Below are 13,674 nucleotides of genomic sequence, written 5' to 3' on the forward strand. Positions count from 1 at the left end.
TCTTAGGAAAACAACTCTTATATATCTGTAAAAGTATTTCAAAATTTGTTAATAATTAAAAAACTAAAATAAATACCAATAATCAGTCGAAAATGTACGTCATTTTACAATAGCAGACAAACAATCACTTTGATCTGGGATGGAAATCATTTCCTAAGACAGTAACTGTGAATCCAGCAGAGGTTTATTTTTTTTGATATAACATAACATTGTATTTGGATTTAATAATACATTTTCTACGGTAAAATTATAAACACAATTAAAGACCATCGCCACACAATTACAAACAATGCTGTCACGAAATTACGTTAATCACTCTTGTGCTATAATTCCATTCCAAATATTCTTCAGGATTAACAATTAACCAGCATGTCAAGTCTTTAAAAAATACAAAATAAAATAAATATAAACATTACAGTATTGCATCAGACTAATAAGAATGTAAGCAGCCCTTCCTTTGCAGTATATGTATATATATATATATATATATATATATGAGATAAAGTTGAAAGTAAGAGCAACATGCACCACTACCTAAAAGCTTACATAGCCTGGCTGATGCCTATACAAGATAAAACAAACAATATAACAACATACTGCATTATCCAGCATGAAAAATGGGCTCAAAGCAAAAAACTGCATTATCCAGCATGAAAAATGGGCTAAAAGCAAAAAACTGCATTATCCAGCATGAAAAATGGGCTCAAAGCAAAAAACTGCGAAGCAGTAATTTCTGGCAACACTTCCCTGCAATAAGTAGCAGGTACATACCGAAAACAAGAAGAAGCTATAAAACGATACCATATACGATAGACGGTAGCATAAAGGTAAAAGCATTGTCAATGTGTTTTTTAAATACTTGAAAGATAAAAGATCAATCTTCGATAAAATCCACAAGGACATCACAATTCTTTTCCAGAGGTCATCATAGTCTCTACTTGGACGCATAAACCGAAGGATATCTATCAATCAAAACCCAAATCTCACCTATAACATCTGTTATTAGGGTACAAACTTAAGGAGGAGTCTATATATGGTCTTGATACTAAAAAGCTCGAGAAGCTTAGTTTTTGGGGCCAATGTCCTTCAGAGCACAGATCTGTTCCTCTCCCATAGCAGACATCACAGTCACAACCAGATCCTTCCCATCAGCAAACCCATCCTTGATCTGCAACCAAAAACAAACAAACAAAAAGTTCTTAGTTAAAATATACTGCATAAACAAAGAATGAATAGCACGTATTTCCCAAGGAATCCAGATTCCCCGAGGAATAACTAGCACCAGGTACTAGTTCCCATAATCTGGGGCCGATCTGTACAAAATATAATCACTCCTGTTCGGGTTAAATCATATAAACCAACTTTCTTCCTGCTAAAACAACCTTATTTTCATTAGAAGAAGACTATTGGACATGAGGAAGGGAGAATGCCTACAGAGAGATACTAGGCTGCATATAGGAAAAAATAGTGAAGAGGAATATATATATATATATATATATAGAGAGAGAGAGAGAGAGAGATTCTTATGTCAACTTAAGTGGACCATCCATCAAACTTTCTATCTATTGATGATACCTAGATCCATGCAAGATATGATGCGAAGGAACATGTTCCTCGCCCCTGGCTCGGTATGTAAAACCCTATAAATTTGGAAAATAATTTTAAATAATAATAAATAAATTTTATTATGATTAATGATCATTCGTGGATGAATGGATCAGTTTGGAATCGATTTGAGATCGATTCGCAGTTTCAGCCTCGGTATCGCGAGTCTACTGAAATCTGTTACTATTTTATTTTTAATAATTTTTCTGTTATCAAATGGGCACGAGATTTACGCCATTGATCTTAGAACATCAATATTGTGTTGTGGGTAAAGTTTCGTTGAGTTCTGACGACGGAGTCTGAAACCCAATTTTTAAATAATAAAATACTATTCATATATAACTATTTCATTTTTACTAACTTTATTGATCAAATAGACGCAAGGTTTATGCCATTGATCTTAGAATCTTGAGACGATGTTGTGGTTAAAGTTTCGATGCGTTCTGACAACGGAGACTGAAATACTATTTTGAGATGGTATCGAGTCCGCTGACATCTTTGGCATTTATATTTTTAATAATTTTTCTATTGATCAGATGAACGTGTAATTTGCGCCATTGATCTTAGAATGTCGAGACGGTGCTGTGGGTAAATTTTTGTTGCTTGTTGAAAACAAACTCTGAAATCCTATTTTTAAATAATATAAAATATTACATATATTATTTTATTCCACCTACCCCCTCTCACCAACCCTCCTCTCATCACTCTATAAATAACCCCCTCCCCTTGCACTCTCCTCACACGGCAAAAAAAGAGAAAGAAGAGAGAAAGGAGGAAGAAAAGAGTGAAAAAAAGGAAAGGAATTTTGGCTATTCAAGAGCAAGAACGGATAAGGATTCTAATTTCAGAGATCAATAAAGACAAGTTCATCTTTTTTCAAACATATCCCTAGTTAGTTTTAATCTTGATAAAAAAAATTGATGAATAGAATTTCAGATCAAATCCCCAAAATAAAAAAAAGATGTGATACTGATAAAAATTGATGAATACAATATTGGATTTTCCCTAAAGATATGATCATGCTAGCTAAAACTATACATATCTATCCACTGCCAAAATTATTATTACTATTCATACGTACGGATACTTTTCATAAATACTGTTACTATTCATTTGCACGATATTATTATTGTTACTATCCACAAGTGCAGGTACTATTCATACGTACGGTACTATTCATAAGTACAGTTACTATTCATACGTATAGGAAACTATTACCGTTACTATTCATACGTACAAGTATTATTCATAAGTACAGTTACTAATCAAAAGTGTTGTTGCTATTCATACCTACAGGATCACTCATAAGCACGGTCAGTATTCATACGTATATATATACTATTTATAAGTAATGTTACTATTCAAAAGTTTGTTACTATTCATACGTACAAGACTATTGCTATTCATACGTACATATACTATTACTGATCATACGTACGGGTAAGTACTATTATTATTCATACGTACAGTACTCTTCATAAGTACAGTTACTATTCATACGTACGGGAGCATTCATAAGTATGATAAAGGTTATTGTCGTGTAGCGGTGAGGCATCGCTAAGGCTATTTCAGGCTATTACAGCAAAATAACGGTAAAAAGCGCAAAGTCAAATAGCGGTCTAATTTAGATATGTATAATTACTAAAAAAGAAAAATCTAAGAAATCTAAAAGTACATATTAGATGATTTAAAGAGATCCTAAACATGAAATAGGCATGTAACCATTACGTAATACCGAAGATGACTGGAGGAGTCAAAAAGTCGTCTTCGGGAAGAAAAACTTAGCGGTGACAGGATTGCCCTAATAGGAGCTCACGGTGAAGGAGGTGAGAGAAAGTATCAAGGTAGGTGCCAGAGGCTATGAGAGGTGACGGGAGTATGCTGAAAATCACAGGAGACGGTGGAATGCAATGATCAAGGGTTGAGTTTAATTTTTAAAAAATAAGCCTAAAACCGCTTTTAAATAGCAGTCAAAAAGCAAATTTCAAATGCAATCGCTCACTATTTACCGTTATGACACACTATTGGCCGTTTTTGCGAACAGACATATTCCGCAATATGTCACCTCTATTGCGTGATAGCATAGCGGGCGATAGCGTCGCGGGAAGGGACCGCTAACGCTATTAGCGTCGCTATTGCGGGGCTATTTACCGCTATTTATAACAGTGACTACAATTACTATTCAAAAGTATTGTTACCATTCATACGCACAGACTATTCACAAATACAGTTACTGTTCATGCGTACGGGTACTATTCATAAATATTGTTTCTATTTTTATAAGCGTTGTTACTATTCATACGTATGATACTGTTCACGAGTACGATACTTGTGTTCTTTTGTTTGAGGTGTTTTCTCTTGCATGTTAAATCGTGAACACAGGGTTCAAACTGTACGACGATACACACGCAACCAAAAGTGTACACAAACAGAGTTGTGACACATACATGAACATTTCGAAGAGGATTATCACAATTATTGTTTCGATCACGTATGGGTAATAATTAATTACAACCTTACGAATAGTCCTGTATGTATGAATAGTAGCAATACTTATGAATAGTACATATACGTATAAATAATAACCATACTTATGAATAGTCCTACATGTATGAATAGTAACAATACTTTTGAATAATAACAGTAATAGTACCGTAAACATGAATAGTAACAATAATAGTATTCATACATATAAATAGTAACAATACTTATGAATAGTACATGTACGTATGAATAATAACAGTAATTTTGACGGTGGACATGTATAGTTCTAGCTAGCAAGATCATATCTTTAGGGATTTGATCTAATATTCTATTCATCAATTTTCATCAAAATCACGTCTTTTCTCCATTTTTGGGATTTGATCTAAAATTCTATTCATCAATTTTTTTATCAAAATCAAAACTAACTGGGGATGGGTTTGAAAAGAGATGAACTTGCCTTTATTGATCTCTGAAATTAAAATCCATATCCGTTCTTGCACTCCGAAATAGCTAAAATCCCCTTCCTCTTTCCCATTCTTTTCTTCCTCTTTGTTTCTCTCTTTCTCTCTCCTCTTTCTCTCTCTCCTCTCTCTTCTCTCTCTTTCTGTCGTGTGAGGAGAGTGCAAGGGGAGGGGGTATTTATAGAGTGATGAGAGGAGGGTTGATAAGAGGGGGTAGGTGGAATAAGGTTAGGTGAAATAAAATAATATAATGTAATATTTTATATTATTTAAAAATAGAATTTCAGAATCCATTTTCAGAAAGTAACGAAAATTTACCCACAACACCGTCTCGACATTCTAAGATCAATGGCGCAAACCACACGTCCATCTGATCAATAGAAAAATTATTAACAATACAAATGCCAAAGACGTCAGCAAACTCGATGCTGTCTCAAAATAGTGTTTCAGTCTTCGCTGTTAGAACGCAACAGAACTTTAACCACAACACCGTCTCAAGATTTTAAGATCAATAGCATAAACCTTGCGTCTATTTGATCAACAGAAAAATTACTAAAAATGAAATAGTGATATATGAATAGTATTTTAAGTTGACATAAGTTCACTGTATTGTTAAAATAGATAATAATCATTTGATCGCATAATCACTAGCTCCAAAATTCCTAAATTGTGATGGGACAATGATCAGATTTCAATTTTGAGGGTACCAATATAAACCAAATCATTTTTCGTGTAGCAATTAACATCCTAAAAGCCTATATATAATATTAAAAGAAACGAAAAAGGTCAAGAGAACTAGTATAAAAGACATCCTCAATCCCCAAAATAATAGTTAACAGAATTGTTAGTTACTTAATCAACTATTTTGATGAATGGAAGAGAAATGATTCCTGAGAAATTACACATGAGAAAACAGCATTAGGAAAGGCGATATTTAATTAAAATGCCCAGATTCGTTTTAACAGTATAATTAATTGAAATGGAAAAAATACAAATCTTCAAGTTGTTTAACCCACACATAAAGAATACCACTGAAATTCTAATCTAAAAGATGATCCCAACCTAAAGGAAATCAAACACACGAGAGAAGCAACCTGGTAGTCATACAGTATTCATTTTCATATTAAGCGCAACTCATTTTAGGAAGGATGAGGCGAGGAAACAAATGAGAGAAGCAACCTAGGAGTCATATAGTATTCATTTTCATATTAAGCGCAGCTCGTTTTAGGAGCACAGGAACATATTTATCCAATTCTCATATGAATAATGCGAAAAACCATATGCTAAGAGCATGTGCTTATGTCTTGACTAGTGCTAGTAAATACCTACCTCGTGACAAACCTTACAAGATAATTTTTAAACATATGATAAAGGGTGTTACAAGATGATGTTTAAACATATGATAAAGGGCTACACGCCACAGATACTAGATAGTCCCATGTCATGCGGAAAGCCAAATGCCAATTGAAACTTATAGTCCCATTTAAACAAATTTCTTCACTTAAAAGCGAAGAAATTTTAGAAACATAAGGTCTGCTATATCACATATCTGAACTCAGATAAAATATTCACAAACTATATAAACCTAGTAAAGCCAGCATGTAGCTGCAGCCACTTCTTGAAATGTAAAAAATGAAAACTGAGAACTAAAAAATGCAGATAAGTTTAAAGGAAATCCACTCCAATACTAAAAGGAAATCCACTCCAATCTATTACAGCCGCTTTACGATGTAGTCTTGCTGTTTGGAAAATGCTTCATCCTAAGCCCATGTGGATATCTATATTAGAGCATACATCGTATTATAGAGTTGTTTTTAGACTGTTTAGACATCCAAGTTTACCCATTAAACCAAAATCACTCACTCAGACTTAACATACAGAATAGCATTAAATGGCATCTCACTGCACAGAAAAAGGGAGACTAATTCCCAAGCCAGAGAGATACGAAATTCAAAGGAGAACGGAAGAGTGGAATAAGGAACAATAAAGACATTAAATGGCCTCTTGCTCAGAGAAAAGAGGGAGAGTAAATTCCCTAGCCAGAATGATGCAGAAGTCCAAAGAATATGAAAGAAGTAGAATAAGGAACAATAAAGACATCTTAAGGTGATTCAAACAATCTATATGCTCCAAAATTCATCCTCTCTACAGGAAATGAGGATGCCATATTGCTTTTCATGTAAATTTAAGCATAAAGTTCTGCACTTCCACCCCAATCTTTTATTTCCAACTCCAGAATAACACAGCTGAAGATGACAGACAATTGCTGGTGCCAGACTATGGAGTCCATACTTCCAGCAATAATTAACATGAGACCCTTGAGCTAAACCTTGAAAGTCACATAAAGAAGTTAGATGAGCACTTTTCTAATTCTCAAGTTTTCAAAAACATCGAGAGGTCCTATATGTGAAACCCGTCATTCCATAAACATAAGTCATACTGAAACGATAAGCAGATAGTTGCAAGGCAACGTGCCAATCATGTTCCATGAGAACTTCGTAACAGAAACCATGTAAGCTTAACCTAATAGTACTACAGTGCCTACAAATAGTAAAGATAAAATATTCCACCATAGGCATCTAGTTACGTTTCCAAAAATAGACAACAAAGGAAATAACAAGTACAAGAAATGTTATATATGGTAATCATACTAATAAAGTGTAAGTCAATCAATTTTATATATGTCGCGAACAACTACTCTATCAGAATTAAAGCAAGGCATTAACCTGGGTAAGGAGATTGTCATCAGTGGGAAGCCTCAAGTCATCTTTGGTGTTTCCATTTTCAGTCAAAAGACTCACCTACAAGAAAGAGATTTTAATCAGATGATATAATACTAAAACCACGATACAGGTGGATGCCAAAAAATACTACGTGATAATACAAAATAGACTTACGAAACCATCTTCAGATATGTCTATGAGTTGATAATCAGTGCGGTTGACATGAGGAACCTGCAAAATTTTGATTGGACAGATCAAATCATCTGGATAAAGCATGTTATTTATGTACTTCCGAAAGATTAAAAATATAGACAATGTTTACATCACAGTTGTGGGAGGAGGGCACAATATCTTCAAGCTTTTTCGAATTGAAGATATCAATTGCCACAAAGTGGCACTTTGCATGACCGTGCTTGCCTGTTTTGGAAGTTGAAACCTCAACAACCTGCAGAAGTTGTCACATAAATTGAACCATCATATCAGCAAGCAAGCTTTGTTAAGCATACAGATGTGACAGATACAGAATGCAGCCTATCATTCTTTTCCTACATTGCAAGGAGCGAATAGAGATAGCAAAGGGCACTCTCAATAAATCTTCAAAAGTTACAATATCAATAGGACCACACAATATATTGCATGCAGCTTAGCCAAAAAAGCTACAAACAAATTTATAGCCGAGGCTTTATACATTTATTTACTACAACTTCGTCGTAAAAAATTGGAAATCACCAACTTGTTAATAAACCCTTTTGCCTTCATGTTTTAGAACCACACCAAAATCCCTTGGAAATGAAATTTTCTTCGTGTAATTGTAATCTCAGATAACAAACTTCTCAGGATACTGGCAACTGATAATAGTAATAGCAAAGCAAGATAATACAAAATGGCAGCAGCAGTCAATATTTTCAATGTTTTTGAACAGTCAATTGCTAAAGGTATCGCCAAGGATAATAAAGATATGCAGGGCTTTGGTGCGTCAAAGCCTTAAATCTCAACCTCAGTGAACAGTTGAAAATTCCCTCAAAACACCTCAACATCTTTATCTTCCCATTTCTCTTCATTTAAGACACCTTCACAGACATTAAGCACAAATAAGCTAATCAATCTAGACTCAAATAACCAGTACCAATCATATCAAGCTAAATCCCACACGTCCCGTAAAGGATTACTTCATCGAATGAACTGTCGAACACAAAAACAAGCAAATCAAACGATGCGCTTCGATATACAGTTACCAAGAACACATCCTTGCGCATTTTTAAAAGGAAGTAGATGGATTAAAGACTAAACTTACAAAGATCTACAGCAATAATCATAAAAATAATCTCGCATACTATCAGATCTAGTGCGCTCAAGTTCAACGCCTCCAACAATCTTGTACAGTAAAACCCAAACCCTAACCCTAACCCTACAGATCGATCACTAAGATTAAGATCTACCAGATTTAGCAACATCAGAACATCAACCTACAAGTTTTTTTTTTTCGATCGAAGCTCGTACACGCATCAACAAGCCCTAGACGCATCGGGAAAAAGTCAATAAAGAATGGGGGTAAAATAAAAAAAAAACAGAATAAATTGTACCTTGCAGGGCCTCCCCTTGATGACGAGGTAGCCGTTCTTTCGAATGGTGCCAGCTTGCTGAGGGTAGGTCTTCGATGCGCCGGCGTCGGCCTTCGATTCGAAGTGGTGCTCCTCGTCCGACATCGATCTCCTTCTTCTTTCTCTCTCTCTCTCTCTCTACTCTCTCTTTGTTGAAGGGAGGAGTGAGAAAGCGGCAGCAATGGGGGCAGGAGAGAGAGAGAGGGGGGAAATGGGGGGAGGGGGCAGATTATATGAGAGCTAGGGTTTGTGATTTGATGACGATGATGGTCGAGGACCGTCGGATTGGTTTCCTGGTTCCGGATCCGATCGCGGAGGTGGAATTTAGGCCCAACAAGATATTTTTGCTATTATGGGTCACTGCTACGGCGGCTAAGGACCGGGTTCGGGTCTATATTTGAGATCCATATCCAATCCGGTTGTTAAGCGGTTCGGATCTGGATCCGATTTCTTGGGGGCACTTTTAATCTTTTTAATACTCTACTACAAAGCTAACCTTATTTTTGTACTTTCACAAAAAAAAAAAAAAAAAAAATTAGAGTCCACGTTGAGTCGTGACAATTTTCAAGAAAGAATTCTACACTCATTTTTTAAAATATGTAACTCGGTCCGAATCGAACCTAAGAATATAGTAGCTATATTGAAACCTTCCAACCATCCAGATAATTTGCGATTAGTGTCACACGAATTTATGTTAACCCGATTAAGGTTCCAAAATTGATCTAACAAGAACCTAGTTTAGAGTTTAACCTAATTTTAGCCAAATAAAATTTAGGCTCTCATCTAGGTTAGTATTAGTGATGAAGTTGACAAACTAGATTCCAGATTAAATACGGACGAGACTAAATGTACTCCCTTTTCTCACCCAATTAAAGAGATACTTCTCTGTGTAGATTGCAATAATAATGGAATTGATAGGGTTAAGGGCTAACCATCTGTTCCCTCACCAAACTGTTAAAACGTCAGTGCGGCTAAGATTCTTCCGATATCCAATATGGTTATTTGTTTTTATTTGTTTAATATTTTTTTCTTGATACTACTAGTTCTAGAAAACAGCATAAAATATATTTCTCTCGGGGGATCGGCACGTTAGCCCTATAAAAAGCAATTACGGATTAAAAGTTAATCTCTGAGTTTGCTAATTATTATGTTCTTTTCAGGCAAATAATTGCATGGAAAAAAATTAACCTTGTGTTCCTACACATCAAATCCATACAAAATCCACATACAATCCGCCTTGATGAAAACAGCAGACTCTGCAAATCCAACCTCTCAGAACTTCTAATCCACCATAGCAAGGATCAACATCGCTTCCTATCGCTCGATGACAAAGTTACCAGCAGAACATTTGTCAACAGGACTCCCAGGTCTCTCTCATATTTTTGCCTATTAAGGTCACTCCGATTGAAGTTTCTCTCCAGGTACTTGCGCCATAGTTGAAATATTGAAAGGCTCTCAATTTTTGGGACCGATATCATTTACCGCACATATCTGTTCTTCCCCCATTGCAGACATGACGGTCGTGACAAGATCCTTCCCTTCGGCAAATCCATCCTTGATCTGCAACACAAATAGAACATACTACTTAGAGAAACATTACCTGGTACCATAATGTAATGTGCTAACTACAGGGCAACTTTAATGCTCCTTAAGGCGGCAGCATTAGTGACATTCCACAGAATCGAGAAAACATTCAGATCGTACCAATCATGGTAAAGATCGACAGATTGTTATGTTATTCACTGTGGCATACCATTGAAGCAAAAGGCATAACCACCAGACAAGCAAAAAGAGTATCATACAACAGAATTGACAAATCAAAGCAAATAAGCATCAGGCAAGGTATCCCTGTTTCAACTTTTGAATGGGACTTGAAACTGAGAGCCAACTTAAGTAGCTCAAGAATAATAAGAAATAACCAAGTTGCTTGTCTAGCTTAAGTATATCCTGTTGAGGTTTTTAGTTTTTACAGTTAGTCCTGCCATTAACCAGTAAAAGAAGTTTGTTGCAACTTGCAAGAGGTACATGTAGCAAGCTATGATTTGGTAAAACCATCTTATATCGAAGAGTTAAAAACATACAAAAAGCAAGAATGTAGCCTATTTTTCCTTACAACTCACAGAAATTAAAGGCACCTAGAGCCCAGTTGTGAATACATATTCTCAATCTACAAATTTGCACGATGGAACATATTAGAATCTTTTCTTTTCCATAGTCAACTTAACTTTACACTAAAGGAGAAAAGCACCAACCATATCTTGTTGAGGTTTTCACAGTTAGTCCAAAAAAAAGATGTTTGTTGCAGCTTGCAAGTGGTACATATACCAAGCTATGATTTGGTAAAACCATCTCATATCAAAGAGTTAAACATACTGAAAGCAAGAATGTAGCGTGCTTCTCACAGAATATTAAAGTTATTGAGAGCCCAGTTGTCGATACATATTCCCAATCTACAAATTTGCACGATGGAACATATTAGAATCTTTTCGTTTCCATGGTCAACTTAAATTTGCACTAAAGGAGCAAAGCAGCCTTCCATATCTATGCATTTCACTTTAAAGATGCTAGATATTCACCAATCTAAAAAGTTCAAATATTTAACAGAAAGCACCTTTTATCATCTACAAAAGATGCCTGATGCAAATTGCAAGCGGTACTATCAGGGCGCGTTTGTTTCTTTCTTTTGGGAGGAAAACCCCTGCCACAATTCTGACTTTTGTCAGAATTGAGGCGTTTTGGCTTGAAAGCTGGTCAGAATTGTGGCAGAGTTTCCCCTCCCAAAAACTCAAAACAAACAGGCCCTCACTGATATTTTACTATTCTCTGACTTATTTATGATTTAGATCTGTTCTGACAAATATATTATTTGATCCTCATCCTAGTGCCACATTAGTATGCATCACCTAAAATTTGTCCCTCTAGACAGTTCCATAGTCCTAGCTCAACAGTTACCAAAGATTAATGATGAACACATAAAAATTATCATGGATATATGTTACCTGGGTACTTCTCCTAGAAGCCGTACCCGTACCAACACGTACCCGTACCAAACGTACCGAAACTTCTTGAACACTTCTTAAATATATGCATACGTTTATTCAGGCGTATACTCAATTATATAATACATGTTTTAATTTAAAATACTTCATATACACTTATTAAATGTATATCCTACACTTTACATCTATTTCTTATATATTGATCCTATGTAAATAAAAATACAATACTGATCTAATGCAATTTATTAATTTTAATGCATATAAATATACATAAACATACTTATACATAGCCATGTCCCCATACCCTAACCTTCACAAATTTGTTTTGTCTCGTACCAGTACCCCCTACCCATGCAACTTAGGGGCTGTTTGGTTGTATGTTTTTACCATGTAAAAGAATGGAAAGTGTAAAAAGTGGGTCCCAATGTCAGCTTTCATCACTTTCAATTGTTTGTTTGTAGTTGTGAAAATAGTGTAAAGTGATTTCATATGCTGATGTGGCTTGTAAAGTGATTTCATAAAAAAAAGACATGATTTTAGAAGAAAGCTGACATTGAAGTCAGAAAAAAATAATAAAAAATAATTCCAACCAATATGATCATTTGAGTATGGATAACTTTTTTACACTTTCCAAACAAACAATTAAAGTTGCATTTGCAAACCAAACAAATAATTTATGATTCCAATGGAATCAAAAACAAACAAAGAAAAGTATACAAGTGAAATTGATGAGGTGGACAAAAAAACAAACAAAGAAAAGTATACAAGTGAAATTGATGAGGTGGACAACAACTTTTCAAGTTGTGTCATAAATACACAATTTTACCAACAACAACCAAATGGACAACAACTTTTCAAGTTGTGTCATAAATACACAATTTTACCAACAACAACCAAACAGCCCCTTAGCCATCAATACATGACGAATGGAGAGGAATAAACAGAATAAGTGGTAGCAACAAACTTGTCCTTAGTTCACAACTGAATGCACAAAAGTACCTCATTCTCTTCACCCTCAGACCACGAGGGTTAAGCAAATATGCATTCTATACGGAACATTCTTCAATTTCATGGGAAATCTCCAATGCTTTTAAGCTTTTAAGGTGCTAATTTTTGGAGACTCATTGACAGGGTTAAAGAGAGGAACAAACACAACAAATTGCTTTTTGTGTGGCAAAAGAACTTCATTTAAAGCAAGGGTGTGACGCCCCAGGTTTCGTGCGAGGCTGCAGTCTAAGACGAAACCCAGAATGTCAAACCTGTTAAGTACCAAACACCGTGCTACGACATGTTTCACAATCACAATTATTATCTCTCTAGTGGAAACAACAAATAGGTGAAGGTACAGACAGGCAAATAAAAGAAATAGAGTAAAGCCAGATATACACAGAGGAAGCATGAGAATAGTCATCAGTAAGCCTAACTAAAATAGAGTAGAAATACCTCTGAGTCTGAAATAAACCTCAAGTACAATGAGTCAAATAAAATATCACTATGGCTCTCAGCCTCTACAAAATAAAATACAAGTTTAGAGTCTGAACATAAACAACTAACTGTGGAGTTTTAAAATAACTACTAAATAATAAATAGCTAGATGGAATCTATAAGGAAATCCCATCAACCTGCGACTCTCTGTGCGTCTGACTCGCTGCCTGAAAGGGGAGAAAACAACGAGCGTCAAAACGCTATAGCGAGATCATCTCTACCTCTCCCCAGGGGAAGGGGTAGGAGTATATAGAAAATAGAGTTAGTACATATACATATGAAATCATTCATAAAATTCTAACTGGAAGTTAATATT

General features: G+C 35.3%; 1 protein-coding gene across 1 annotated transcript; it reads right to left on the reverse strand.

Annotated features, from left to right (window-relative positions):
- Window positions 823-9,165, reverse strand: LOC109842860 (eukaryotic translation initiation factor 5A-2-like). The gene is made up of 5 exons (XM_020411797.1): window positions 8,857-9,165; window positions 7,596-7,718; window positions 7,448-7,504; window positions 7,277-7,351; window positions 823-1,168 (listed from the first exon to the last, which is right to left on the reverse strand). The coding sequence occupies exons 1-5, from the start codon at window positions 8,977-8,979 to the stop codon at window positions 1,064-1,066; spliced, it is 483 nt and encodes a 160-aa protein (XP_020267386.1). The 5' UTR covers window positions 8,980-9,165; the 3' UTR covers window positions 823-1,063.

The sequence above is a fragment of the Asparagus officinalis genome, chromosome 1, assembly GCF_001876935.1.
Source record: "Asparagus officinalis chromosome 1, Aspof.V1, whole genome shotgun sequence".
Taxonomy (NCBI): Eukaryota; Viridiplantae; Streptophyta; class Magnoliopsida; order Asparagales; family Asparagaceae; genus Asparagus; species Asparagus officinalis.

Bases quoted from the DNA above. Each gene is read 5' to 3' on its own strand.
- LOC109842860 (XM_020411797.1), bottom strand. From the start codon at position 8,979: ATGTCGGACGAGGAGCACCACTTCGAATCGAAGGCCGACGCCGGCGCA. The intron at 7,505-7,595 runs GTAAACATTGTC...AAAATTTTGCAG, and splicing joins CCTCCTCCCACAACTGTGAT to GTTCCTCATGTCAACCGCAC. The intron at 1,169-7,276 runs GTTAATGCCTTG...TTTTGGTTGCAG, and splicing joins ATGACAATCTCCTTACCCAG to ATCAAGGATGGGTTTGCTGA.